The sequence below is a fragment of the Macrobrachium nipponense genome, chromosome 42 (assembly GCF_015104395.2).
Source record: "Macrobrachium nipponense isolate FS-2020 chromosome 42, ASM1510439v2, whole genome shotgun sequence".
Lineage (NCBI taxonomy): Eukaryota > Metazoa > Arthropoda > Malacostraca > Decapoda > Palaemonidae > Macrobrachium > Macrobrachium nipponense.
Window position 1 is genome coordinate 20,662,813 of NC_061103.1, and position 13,357 is coordinate 20,676,169.

A 13,357-nucleotide genomic window follows, 5' to 3' on the forward strand; every position below is an offset into this window, starting at 1 on the left:
GACGAGGAGCGTTCAGCGCGAGAAGAGGATGAGAAGTCTACAGGAAGAAGTCGCTGCTTTGGCGGCCGACAAAATAAAAACCAAAAGAGAAATGGAAGAGAGACTTCACCTTCTCTTAGAAGAAAGGAATCATCTCCAGAGTGAAAATCTGGTTAAGGAGACGATGATTGATCGTCTCGAAAACGAGAAAAGAAAAGATATGAATAAAATAATCTGTTTGGAAAACCATCTGGATGCCATGAAGAAGCAAATGAACGCCCTGACGATATCTTTGCAAGAAAAAGAGAGAAACGTCAGGGAAATGGAAGGCGCAATTAACGAACTGAAGACAGAAAACGCCAGGCTGGAAACTGAACGAAATACGAGTGAGAGAGAAAAAGATGTGGGGAGAAAAAAAGTTGACGAGGCGGTGAAGGAAATACTGACATTAAGAGAGAGGCAAGAACAACTTTTGGAGTTGTTAGTGGAGGAAGAGAGAAGGAGTGAAGAAATGGCAAACGCAGTGCTAAGTCTTTATCAGATAATGAGCACCGAAGACTCTCCAATTGAGCCGAGTGACGACATTAAGTTAAAAAGTGAAGGAGTTCAGGAAGTACTTCCCAATGAAGGACAAGAACGTTCAAACGCAGATGTGATAACAGAGGAAGACATAGGGGAGTTACTTGAAGCACTAGAGAAGATACTCAAGGAAGAAATAGAAATGACAATTGAGGAAGAGAGAGGTGACATGTTCCTTATGGTTTTACATGATATACTCGAGGATAAAGAGGAGACTCCACCTGAATATATGGAGATACTCGAGATTGTACATGAGGAAACAAAGATGACACCTGAGGATTTAGAGGAATTGCTTGACGGATTACTTGACGGAACAAAAGAGGTGCTCTGGAAAGAAGTAAATATGCCAAGGAAGAGTTTAGAAGAGATAGTTGAGGATATAGAGGAGGTACTTCTGGAGCACATAAAGGAGAGTTTAGAAGAGATAGTTGAGGATATAGAGGAGGTACTTCTGGAGCACATAAAGGAGAGTGTTAAGGAGATGATGGCTGAACAGCGGACAAAAAGAAAATGGGGAAAAAAGTTATGGAAATCACTAATTCGGAAGAACAGGCAGAGAAAGGGCAGAAGGAGGGCTGAAAAGGAGCTAAGGAAACAGAAATTAAGGCCTGAAGGGCAGGAAGAGGTGAAGAAGGCTCCAATGGTTAATAAGGAGACGATGACTGACCGTCTCGAACACGAGAGAAGAGAAGATATTGATAAAATAATCTCTTTGGAAAACCATCTGGAAGCCATGAAGAAGCAAATGAATGCTCTGACGATATCTTTGCACGAAAAGGAAAACGCAATTAACGAACTGAAGACAGAAAACGCCAGGCTCGAAAAGGAACGAAATACATGTGAGAGAGAAAAAGATGAGGGGAGAAAAAAAGTTGAGGAGGCGATGAAGGAAATAGTGACATTACGAGAGAGGCAAGAGCAACTTTTGGAGCTGTTAGTGGAGGAAGAGAGAAGGGGTGAAGAAATGCTAAGTGCAGTGCTAAGTCTTTATCAGATAATGAGCACCGATGACTCTCAAATTGAGCCCAGCGATCAGCGCCCAAGGCCAGAGGATTCAGGAACACGACAGACGGCCAATTCCCCTCCACTGGACGAAAGCAATGAAAATGGCTGGATATGTATGGAGGACTGTGAATACTCTGTAGTGTGTGACGAAAAAGACGATCCATCCAGCCAAAGTCATTCTTCAAGAGCAGACTGTGAATTCCACAGTAAGTTAAAAAGTGAAGCTAACGACGTCCTTATGTCAGAAGGAGTTCAGGAAGTACTTCTCAATGAAGGACAAGAACGTTCAAACGCAGATGTGATAACAGAGGAAGATATAGGGGAGTTACTTGAAGCACTAGAGAAGATACTCAAGGAAGAAATAGAAATTGCAATTGAGGAAGAGAGAGGTGACATGTTCCGTATGGTTTTACATGATATACTCGAGGATAAAGAGGAGACTCCACCTGAATATATGGAGATACTCGAGATTGTACATGAGGAAACAAAGATGACACCTGAAGATTTAGAGGAATTACTTGACAAATTACTTGACGGAACCAAAGAGATGCTCAGGAAAGAAATAAATATGCCTAGAGAGAGTTTAGAAGAGATATTCGAGGATATAGAGGAGATACTTCTGGAGGAGATAAAGGAGAGTGTTAAGGAGATGATGGCTGAAAGGCAGACAGAAAGAAAATGGGGAAAAAAGTTATGGAAATCACTAATTCGGAAGAACAGGAAGAGAAAAGGAAGTAGGAGGGCTGAAAAGGAGCTAAGTAAACAGAAAGTAAGCCCTTAAGAGCAGGAAGACGTGAAGGCAGGAAAAGAAAACGCTTAAGGAGAATAGAACGCATTTGTAAAGCAAAGCTGTAACCACCAACTTGGCTGGTGCTGGAACAGGAAGCAAGTAGGTGGCAAGCTCAAGGAGGACCAAGCTGAGGAACGGCTGGTGGCTTGGGGGGGACCACCAGATGTTCACTGGTGCTGGGACAGGACACGCCAAGGTTGCAGGCGCGAGGAGGACCGAGCTGAGGAACAGCTGGTGGTTTGGGGGGACCACCAGATGTTCGCTGGTGCTGGACCAGGACACGGAAAGGTTTGCGGGGGCGAGGAGGACCGAGGTGAGGAATGGCTGGTGGTTTGGGGGGACCACCAGACGTTCGCTGGAACAGGACGCGGCTAGGATTGAGGGCACACAAGGACCGAGCTGAGGAACAGCTGGTGGTTTGGGGGGACCACCGGACGTTCGCTGGTGCTGGAAAAGGAAGCGGCAAGGTTTGTGGACGCGAGGAGGACTGAGGTGAGGAACGGCTGGTGGTTCGGGGGGACCACCAGACGTTTGCTGGAACAAGACGCGGCAAGGTTTGCAGGCGCGAAGAGGACCGAGCTGAGGAATGGCTGGTGGTTTGGGGGGACCACCGGACATTCGCTGGAACAGGATGCGGCAAGGTTTGAGGGCGCAAGGAGGACCAACCTGAGGAATGGCTGGTGGTTTGGGGGGACCACCGGACATTCGCTGGAACAGGATGCGGCAAGGTTTGAGGGCGCAAGGAGGACCAACCTGAGGAATGGCTGGTGGTTTGGGGGGACCACCGGACATTCGCTGGAACAGGATGCGGCAAGGTTTGAGGGCACAAGGAGGACCAAGCTGAGGAATGGTTGGTGGTTTGGAGGAACCACCATATGTTTGCTAGTGCTGGAACAGGACAGGGCAAGGTTTGCGGGGGCGAGGAGGAATGAGCTGAAGAACAGCTGGTGGCTTGGGGGGACCACCAGACGTTTGCTGGAACAAGACGCGGCAAGGTTTGCAGGCGCGAAGAGGACCGAGCTGAGGAATGGCTGGTGGTTTGGGGGGACCACCGGACATTCGCTGGAACAGGATGCGGCAAGGTTTGAGGGCGTAAGGAGGACCAACCTGAGGAATGGCTGGTGGTTTGGGGGGAGGGGGGACCACCGGACATTCGCTGGAACAGGATGCGGCAAGGTTTGAGGGCGCAAGGAGGACCAACCTGAGGAATGGCTGGTGGTTTGGGGGGACCACCGGACATTCGCTGGAACAGGATGCGGCAAGGTTTGAGGGCACAAGGAGGACCAAGCTGAGGAATGGTTGGTGGTTTGGAGGAACCACCATATGTTTGCTAGTGCTGGAACAGGACAGGGCAAGGTTTGCGGGGGCGAGGAGGAATGAGCTGAAGAACAGCTGGTGGCTTGGGGGGACCACCAGACATTCGCTGGAACAGGACATGGCAAGGTTTGAGGGCGCAAGGAGGACCAAGCTGAGGATCAGCTGGTGGTTTGGGAGACCACCAGACGTTCGCTGGTGCTGGAAAAGGAAGCGGCAAGGTTTGCGGACGCGAGGAGGACCGAGGTTAGAAACGGCTGGTGGTTTGGGGGGACCACCAGACGTTTGCTGGAACAGGACGCAGCAAGGTTTGCGGACGCGGGGAGGACCGAGGTGAGGAACGGCAGGTGGTTCGGGGGGACCACCAGACGTTCGCTGGAACAGGACGCGGCAAGGATTGAGGGCACACAAGGACCGAGCTGAGGAACAGCTGGTGGTTTGGGGGACCACCAGACGATCGCTGGAAAAGGACGCAGCAAGGTTTGAGGTCGCAAGGAGGACCAAGCTGTGGATCAGCTGGTGGTTTGGGGGACCACCAGATGTTCGCTGGTGCTGGAACAGGACGCGGAAAGGTTTGTGGACGCGAGGAGGACCGAGGTGAGGAACAGCTTGTGGTTTGGGGGACCACCAGACATTTGCTGGAACAGGATGCGGAAAGGTTTGAGGGCGCAAGGAGGACCAACCTGAGGAATGGCTGGTAGTTTGGGGGGACCACCATACATTCGCTAGTGCTGGAACAGGACACGGCAAGGTTTGAGGGCGCAAGGAGGACCAACCTGAGGAATGGCTGGTGGTTTGGGGGGACCATCGGACGTTCGCTGGTGCTGGAACAGGACGCGGCAAGGTTTGAGGGCGCAAGGAGGACCAACCTGAGGAATGGCTGGTGGTTTTGGGGGGACCATCGGACGTTCGCTGGTGCTGGAACAGGACACGGCAAGGTTTGAGGGCGCAAGGAGGACCAACCTGAGGAATGGCTGGTGGTTTGGGGGGACCACCAGACGTTCGCTGGTGCTGGAACAGGACGCGGCAAGGTTTGAGGGCGCAAGGAGGACCAACCTGAGGAATGGCTGGTGGTTTTGGGGGGACCATCGGACGTTCGCTGGTGCTGGAACAGGACGCGGCAAGGTTTGAGGGCGCAAGGAGGACCAACCTGAGGAATGGCTGGTGGTTTGGGGGGACCACCGGACGTTCGCTAGTGTTTGAGGGTCGTTAAGGAATTACCGCCTGAGGAATGGCTGGTCCGGATTTGGGGGGAAACCGAGCCGGACAAGGTTCGCTGGTACAGGCTCGGCAAGGCAGGACCGCCTGGCAAGGTTTCGAATGGTCGTAATTTGGTCTTAGGGGGACCAACCTGAGGAAGTTCGGCTGGTCGTTTGGGGGGAGGCCTATGGTATTGGTTCGCTTAGGTGACTAGCTCGGGTGGCACAGGTTCGGCAAGGTTGAAGAGGGCGAGGAGGAAGGCGAAGGACCAACACTGAGGAATGGTGCGTGGATCCTGATTTTGGGTAGGGGACCTCGGACACACGGGAGTTAACATATCATACGCTGGTGTCAATTGGAAAGTGAAATCTAAGGTATAACTGATGGGCAAGGTTTATTATGAGGGCGCCAATGAGGACCAAATGCCTGAGAATGGCTGTCGGTTTTATTGGGAGTGGGGGGCGGGTACCACCTTTTGGACGTTAGAATTAGAAACTATGGAAAACGATCGGCAAGGTTTGAGGGAGGGGCGCAGAGGAAGAGAATAGACCAAGCCTGAGGGAATCAGGTTTGGTTGGTTTGGGGGAACCACCATCAACGTATTCCGCCAATGGGTTGGGGGCGATCCGTAAGGAATTTGCTTAGCATGAAGGAGGACTGAGCCTTAGGAAACGGTTGGTGGCTTTTGGTGGAGGGAAAGGAACACTAGATGTTCGATGGTGCTGCAACAGGATGCGGCACGAGTTGCAAGCGCAAGGAAGATAGCTGAGGAATGGCTGGTGGTTTGGGGGGACCACCAGACGTTCGCTGGTGCTGGAAGAGGACGCGGCAATGTTTGCAAGAATGGGGAGGAGCGAGCTGAGGAACGGCTTGGTGGTTTGGGGGGACTACCGAATGTTCGCTGGAACAGGACGCGACAAGGTTTGCGTGCACGAGGAGGACTGAGCTAAGGAAAGGCTGGTTGGTCTGGGGGGACCATCGAACGTTCGCTAAAACTGGACGCGGCAAGGAACGAGCTGAGGAACAGCTGGTGGTTTGGGGGACCACCAGACGTTCGCTGGAACAGGACGCAGCAAGGTTTGTGGGCACAAGGAGGACCGAGCTGAGGAACGGCTGGTGGTTTATGGGGACCACCGGACGTTCACTGGTGCTGGTACAGGACGCGGCAAGGTTTGCGGGTGGGAGGAGGGACCAAGCTGAGGAACAGCTGTGGGGGTTTGGGGGGACCACCGAATGTTCGCTGGAACAGGACAAGGCAAGGTTTGCATGCACGAGGAAGACCGAGCTGAGGAACGGCAAGGCTGTTTGGGGAATCAACCGGACGTTTGCTGATGCTGAAAACAGGACGCGGCAAGGTTTGTGCGGGCGCGAGGAGGACCAAGCTGAGGAACAGCTGGTGATTTTGGGGACCACTGGATATTTTGCTGGTGCTGGAACAGGACGCGGCAAGGTTTGCGGCGCGAGGAGGACCGAGCTGAGGAACGGCTGGTGGTTTGGGGGGACCACCAGACGTTTGCTGGTGATGGAACAGCACGCGGCAAGGTTTAGGGGCACGAGGAGGACCGAGCTGAGGAACGGCTGGTGGTTTGGGGGGACCACCGGTTATTGGCTGGTGCTGGAATAGGACACAGCAAGGTTTGCATGCGTGAGGAGGACTGAGCTGAGGAACAGTTGGTGGTTTGCATGGCCACCGGAAGTTTGCTCGTGCTGGAACAGGACTCGGCAAAGTTTGCGGGCGCGAGGAGGACCGAGCTGAGGAACGGCTGGTGGTTTGGGGGCCCACCGGAAGTTCACTTGTGCTGGAAAATGATGCGGCAAGGTTTGCCGGCGCAAGGAGGATTGACCTGAGGAATGGCTGGTGGTTTAGGGGGGACCACTGGATGTTGGCTGATGCTGGAACAGGACGCAGCAAGGTTTGCGGGCGCGAGGAGGACTGAGCTGAGGAACGGCTCGTGGTTTGGGGGGCCACCGGAAGTTCGCTTGTGTTGGGACAGGACGCAACAAGGTTTCTGGGCGTTAGAAGGAACAAGCTGAGGAACAGCTAGTGGTTTGGGGGTCACTGGAATTTCGTTCGTGCTTTAATAGGACACAACAAGGTTTGCGGGCGTGAGGAGGACCGAGCTGAGGAAACGCCGGTGGTTTCGGGGGCCACTGGATGTTCGCTGGAGCTGGAAATGGACGCGGCAAGGTTTGAGGGCATGAGGAGGACCATGCTGAGGTCAGCTTGGTCCTCCTTGTGCCCACGTCCTTGCCGCGTCCTGTTGTGGCACCACCGAACGTCCAATGACCCCCCCAAACCACCGGCTATTCCTCAGCTTGGTCCTCCTAGTGCCTGCCACCTTGCCGTTCCCTGTACCAGCACCAGCGAACGTCCAATGGCCCCCCCAAACAGCTGGCTGTTCCTCAGCATGGTCCTTCTTGTGCCCGCCTCCTGTTCCGGCACCAGTGAACATCCAGTGGCCCCCCCTAACCACCGGCTGTACCTCAGTTCAGATGTTGGCTTGTGCCGGAATAGGACGTGACAAGGAGGCAGGCATGAGGAGGACCGAGCTGATTAATGGCCGGTGGTTTGGGCGCGGGGGGGGGGGGGGGGGGGGGGGGGGGGGGGGGGGGTTCACTGGGCATTCGCTGGTGATGGAACAGGATGCGGCAAGGAGGCGGGCACGATGAGGACCAAGCTGAGGAATGGCCAGTGGTTTGGGGGGCCACTGGGTGTTCGCTGGTGCCGGAACAGGACACGGCAATGAGGTTGTCCCAAGGAGGACCAACCTGAGGAACAGCCAGTGGTTAGGGAGGCCACTAGACGTTTGCTGGTGCTGGAACAGGATGCGGCAAGGTGGCGGGCTGGAGGAGAACCGAGCTGAGGAACGGCTGGTGGTTGGGGGGCTACTGGGGAAGGTGGCGGGCTGGAGGAGGACTGGACTTAGGAACGGCTGGTGGTTAGGGGGCCACTAGACGTTCTCTGGTGCTGGAACAAGAGATAGGAGGGTGGTGGGCTGGAGGAGGACCAAGCTGAGGAACGGCTGGTGGTTAGGGGGGTACTGGACAATCGCTGGGTCTGTAACGACATCGAAAGGTGCCTGACTCATGGAGGAAGAAGCTGAGGAACGGCTGGTGGTTGGGGGGCCACAGGATGTTCGCAGGTGCTGGAACAGAACACTGAAAGGTGCAGGACTCAAGGACGACTGAGCTGACGAACGGTTGGTGGGGGGGGGGGGGGGGGGGGGGGGGGGGTGGGGGGTGGTGGGGGGGGGGGGGTGGGCTGGACGTTCGCTGGTGCTGGAACAGGACATGGGAAGATGGCGGACTCGAGGAGGAGGAAGCTGACGAATGGGCCACTAGACGTTCACTGGTGCTGGAAATTGTAAGAAGACAATGAAAGGTGCTGTACTTAAGGACAACAAAGCTGATGAATGGTTTGTTGTTGGGGAGCCACTGGACGTTCACTGGTGCTGGAAGCTGGAACAAGAAGTGAAGACATCAAAACCGGCTGGACTTGATGATGACAAAGCTGACGAACGGCTGGTGGTTGGGGAGTCACTGGACGTTCATAGGTGCTAGAAGCTGGAACAAGAAGTGAAGACATAAAAAGGTCCAGTTTGTTTTGTTTGTTTGTTTGTATGGTGTTTTTACGTTGCATGGAACCAGTGGTTATTCAGCAATGGGACCAACGGCTTTATGTGACTTCTGAACCACGTCGAGAGTGAACTTCTATCACCAGAAATTTACATCTCTGACCCCTCAATGGAATAGTCAAGAATTGAACTCGCAGCCAACGAGGTGGCAGGTAAAGACCATACCAACCACGCCACTGAGGCACTATCAAAAGGTCCTAGACTTGAGGACGACAAAGCTGACGGACGTCTGGTCATTGGGGGGGCACTGGACGTTCACAGGTACTGGAAACTGGAACAAGAAGTGAACACATCAAAAGCTGCTGGACTCAAGGACGACGAAACAGAGGAACGGGTGGTGGCTGTGGGGGTCCACTGGACATTCACTGGTGCTGGAAGCTGGAATGAGAATGAACATATCAAACTGGACTCGAAGATGACGAGGTTGTCGATCGGCCGTTGGTTTGGTGGGCCACTAGAGACGTTCACTGGTGCTGGAAGCTGGAACAAGAAGTGAAGACATCAAAACCTGCTGGACTTGAGGATAACAATACTGACGAATTGCTGGTGGTTGGGGAGACGCTGGACATTCATAGGTGCTGGAAGCTGGAGCAAGAAGTGAAGATATCAAAAGGTCCTGGACTCGAGGACGAAGAAGCTGACAAACGTCTGGTCGCTGGGGGCCACTGCACATTCACAGGTGCTGGAAGCTGGAACAAGGAGTGGAGAAATCAAAATTTGCTGCACTTAACAATGACAAAGCTGAAGAACGGCTGGTGGTTGTGGGGCCGCTGGAGTTTCACTGGTGCTGGAAGATAGAACAAGACGTGATCACATCAAAAGCTGCTGGACTAAAGGATGACAAAACAAACAAACGTGTGGTGTTTGGGTGGCCACTGGACATTCACTGGTGCTGGAAGCTGGAACAAGAAGTGAAGGTATCAAAACCTGTTGGACTCAAGGATGACAAAGTTGACGAATGGCTGGTGGTTGGGGGCCACTGGTGCTAGAAAATGAACAAGGCATCAAAACCTTCTGGGCTTGGCGATGACAAAGCAGGTTTTGATGCCTTCACCTCTTGTTTCAACTTCCGGCACTAGTGAATGTCAAGCAGCCCCCTAACCACCAGCCATTCATCAGCTTTCTCATCCTCGATTCCAGCAGGTTTTGATACCTTCACTTCTTGTTCCACCTTCCAGCACTAGTGAATGTCCAGCTGCCCCCCAACCACCATCTGTTCGTCAGCTTAGACATCCTCGAGTCCAGCAGGAACTGATGTCTTCACTTCTTGTCCCAGCTTCAAGCACCAGTGAACGTCCAGCAGCCCCCACAACCACCAGCCGTTCATCAGCTTTGTCTTCCTAAAGTCCAGCAGGTTTTGATGCCTTCACTACTGTTCTAGCATCCAGAACCAGTGAACTTCCGACAGCAACCCAACTGTCGGTTATTCATCAGCCTTGTTGTCCTCGAGTCCAGCAGATTTTGACGTCTTCGCTTCTGTTCCAGGATCTAGGTCCAGTAAATGTCCAGCAGCCCCCCATCCATCATCTGTTTGTCAGCCTCGTCATCCTCAAGTCCAGCAGGTTTTGATGTCTGTGCTTCTGTTCCAGCTTCCAGCACCATTGAACATACCATGGACCCCCAACTGCCAGCTGTTAATCAGCATCTTCACCCTTGAGTTCAGCAGGTTTTGACATTTTCACTTCTGTTCCAGCTTCCATGACCAGTGAATGTCCAGTGGCTCCCCAGCCATCAATCATTCGTTGTCCTCGAGTCTATCAGGTTTTGATGTCTTCACTTCTGTTCCAGGTTCCAGACCAGAGAACGTCCAGTGGACCCTCAACTGCCAGCCATTCATCAGCCTCATTGTCCTCTAGTCCAGCAGGTTTTGATGTCTTCGCTTCTGTTCCAGGTTCCAGGTCATGTGAAAGTCCAGTGGCCCCCCATCCACCATATGTTCATCAGCCTAGTTGTCCTCGAGTCAAGAGGATTTTGATGTCTTCACTTCTGTTCCAGCTTCCAGCACCAGTGAACATCCAGCGGCCCCACAACTGCCATCCGTTAAGTCACTCTTCATCTTAAAGAGTCCAGCAGGTTTTGATGTCCTTTCTTCTTGTTCCAGCTTCCAGCACCAGTTAATGTCCAGCAGCCCCTCAACTACCAGCTGTTCATCAGCTTTGTTTTCCTCAAGTGCAGCAGGGCTCAATTTCTTCACTTCTTGTTCCAGCTTCCAGCACCAGTGAACGTCCAGCAACCCCCCAACCACCAGCCATTCATCAGCTTTGTCATCCTCTAGTCCAGCAGGTTTTGGTTAGGGAAATACTGGGATAAAATTAAGTACAAAAATAGGGACAAACTTGACTGCAGGATGGTTGTGGACTTGCTGTTCTGTTTATATTTATTTAACTGTAAATACAGACAATTTCTGTCATCTGTATGGTGATAATGATAGATGTGCAGATTATGTCACTGTGTTGATATTTATACAAAATACTTTATATTTTCAGTGAATTGTATTTTCCCATCAACAGCATCTTGCTAGTTGCAAAATCGCAAGTTACAATGCATTTGCAAGGTAAGGCCTGTCAAATGGAAAATAAAGCGTCTATTCCATTGTTATCAGTTTACCGCAGTAGCTAAATCTACAGAGGAGAGGGATATAAAACCATGAAAAAATAATCATGTATAAGTTTGCAGATTTTTCAAGAGGAAAATATTCCTTGTTCATCAAATGGAAATGTAGTATTACTGTGTAGTTAACTAATGCTATATTTTGTATATTTGGGACGGTAATCACGCAAAGCAGTCCCATATATAGTATATATATAGGTATATATATATATATATATATGTATATATATATATATATGATATATATATATATATATATATATATATAATATATTAATGTATATATGTAGTTGATTATAAATAAAAAATATGGAATGTTATTCCATATATATAAAGGACTAAAACTAAAGAGGTCAACCAGATTGCTTGCAGGAATGTGATCAGACCAGAGACGATAAAGTATGTAGGCTAAGATGACGTGCCGTCACCTGTGTTCATTCATTTGTTTTGAAACATTAGTCCAAGCTCCCTGCTTGAGACAACTACCGCGACCTATAATTCAAATGGCCTACGTGATTAGTAATGTGTCTCATTTGGTATGTATGTTCATATGTTCGAGCTACTGTCTGCTTCCTTTATGACTTGTAACCGAGATGGTAGACAGAACAGAACAGAATTGGCTCTCATCATTGGCAGAAGTGATCAAGCTATCGTCATTAGAAGACCTGTACAATCCTACTTGATCTTCACCATGTAATCTCAGAGAATATAAGTATTTTTTGTACTTCGTGGTTTCTACTAGAACCTCACATCATTGCCGAATCATCATGAGTTTAACACATCGTCGTCATAACCAAAGAAGATAATACCGACTTCGTAAGTGATCTGCAATACCAACCGACTTAGCGTAAGATTATCGCAAGTCTAACATTACCTCATAGGGCGCCTTATTATACGAGACAACAGCCCTAATATATATATATGTATATATATATATATATATATATATATATATATATATATATATATATACATACATATATATATATGTATGAATAATTATCACATCACAGTGATTCATATACATATACATAAATACACACACATGTATATACAGACATATTACATACCTACTCAAAATATAAATTCATATCAATTGATCTTTATGCATAGATTGTCAATCAATGTAGATTTTAAGCAAATGCCAAATAACGTGTTGAAAAAATATAGTGTATGCTAGAAACAAATATTAGGTGGAATTAATAAGACAGTCAATCTACAGTAATATTTCTGCATATCTAGTAATGCTAAGCACATCAAAAACCTGAAAGGGAAACTAGGTATAATGTGCAATTCTATACAATTGAAAATCCTGAGACTATTTTTATCCAGGAATCCCAGGACAGAGAAAAAGCTCTATATCAACAATCACTAGTTTTCATGTCTTCACTTCACTTCTTGTTCCAGCTTCCAGTACCAGTAAACGTCCAGTGGGCTCCCCCCCCCCCCAACCAGCCATTCATCAGCTTTGTTGTTCACTGGTCCTGGAAGCTGGAGAAAAAGCAAAGCTGCAACCACCACCTAAATTTCAGCCCAAGGCTAGTGAACAGCCATCGGTTGGGGCTCTTGATGTTTACTGGTTCAGGAAGCTGGAGAAAGAACAAAGCTGCACCTGCCACTTGGACTTGAGCCCAAGTCTGGTGAATGGCTGGGGTGCCGGGTGTACCTGGACTTGAGACTGAGGCTGCTGTACGGCTGGCGGTTGGGGGGCCACTGGACATTTGCTGGTCCTGGAAGCTGGAGAGGGAGCAAATATGAAACCACCACCTGGACTTGACCCATAAGCTGGTGATGGCCCACAATTGGAGTGCTGCTGCTGGACATTCATTGGTTCTGGAATATGGAGAAAAATCAAAGCTGCAACCACCACCTGAACTTGAGCCTGAGATTGGTGAACAGGGAGCCACTGGACTTTCTGCCAGCCTTGGTCACATGTCCAGCTGCTCTTCTGCTCCCAGGTCCAGCTTTTAGGACCAGTGGACTTCCAGCGGCCCACCAACTGCTGTCCATCAGCAAGCCTTGGCCACAAGTCCAGTTGCTCTTCTGCTTCCAGAGCCAGTGATCTTCCAGTGGGCCCCTAACCACTGTCCATCCGCCAGCCTCAGCCACAAGTCCAGCTGCTTTTCGATTTTCAGGTCCAGCTTCCAGAGCCAATGAACTTCCAGTGGCACCTCAACCACTGTCTATCTGTCAACCTCTGCCACAATCCCAGCTGATCTTCAGCTTCCAGGATCAGTGAACTTCC

General features: G+C 50.5%; 1 protein-coding gene across 1 annotated transcript in view; it reads left to right on the forward strand.

Moving 5' to 3' along the window:
* Window positions 1-4,867, forward strand: part of LOC135213008 (myosin-6-like) — a 5,493-nt gene extending 626 nt beyond the window's left edge. The window contains exons 1-2 of the mRNA XM_064246787.1: window positions 1-946; window positions 1,004-4,867. The exon at window positions 1-946 is cut by the window's left edge and continues 626 nt beyond it. Coding sequence (XP_064102857.1) covers window positions 1-946; window positions 1,004-2,344 — 2,287 coding nt within the window. The 3' untranslated portion in view covers window positions 2,345-4,867. The remainder of the gene's footprint in view (window positions 947-1,003) is intronic.
* Window positions 4,868-13,357: the final 8,490 nt, after the last annotated feature.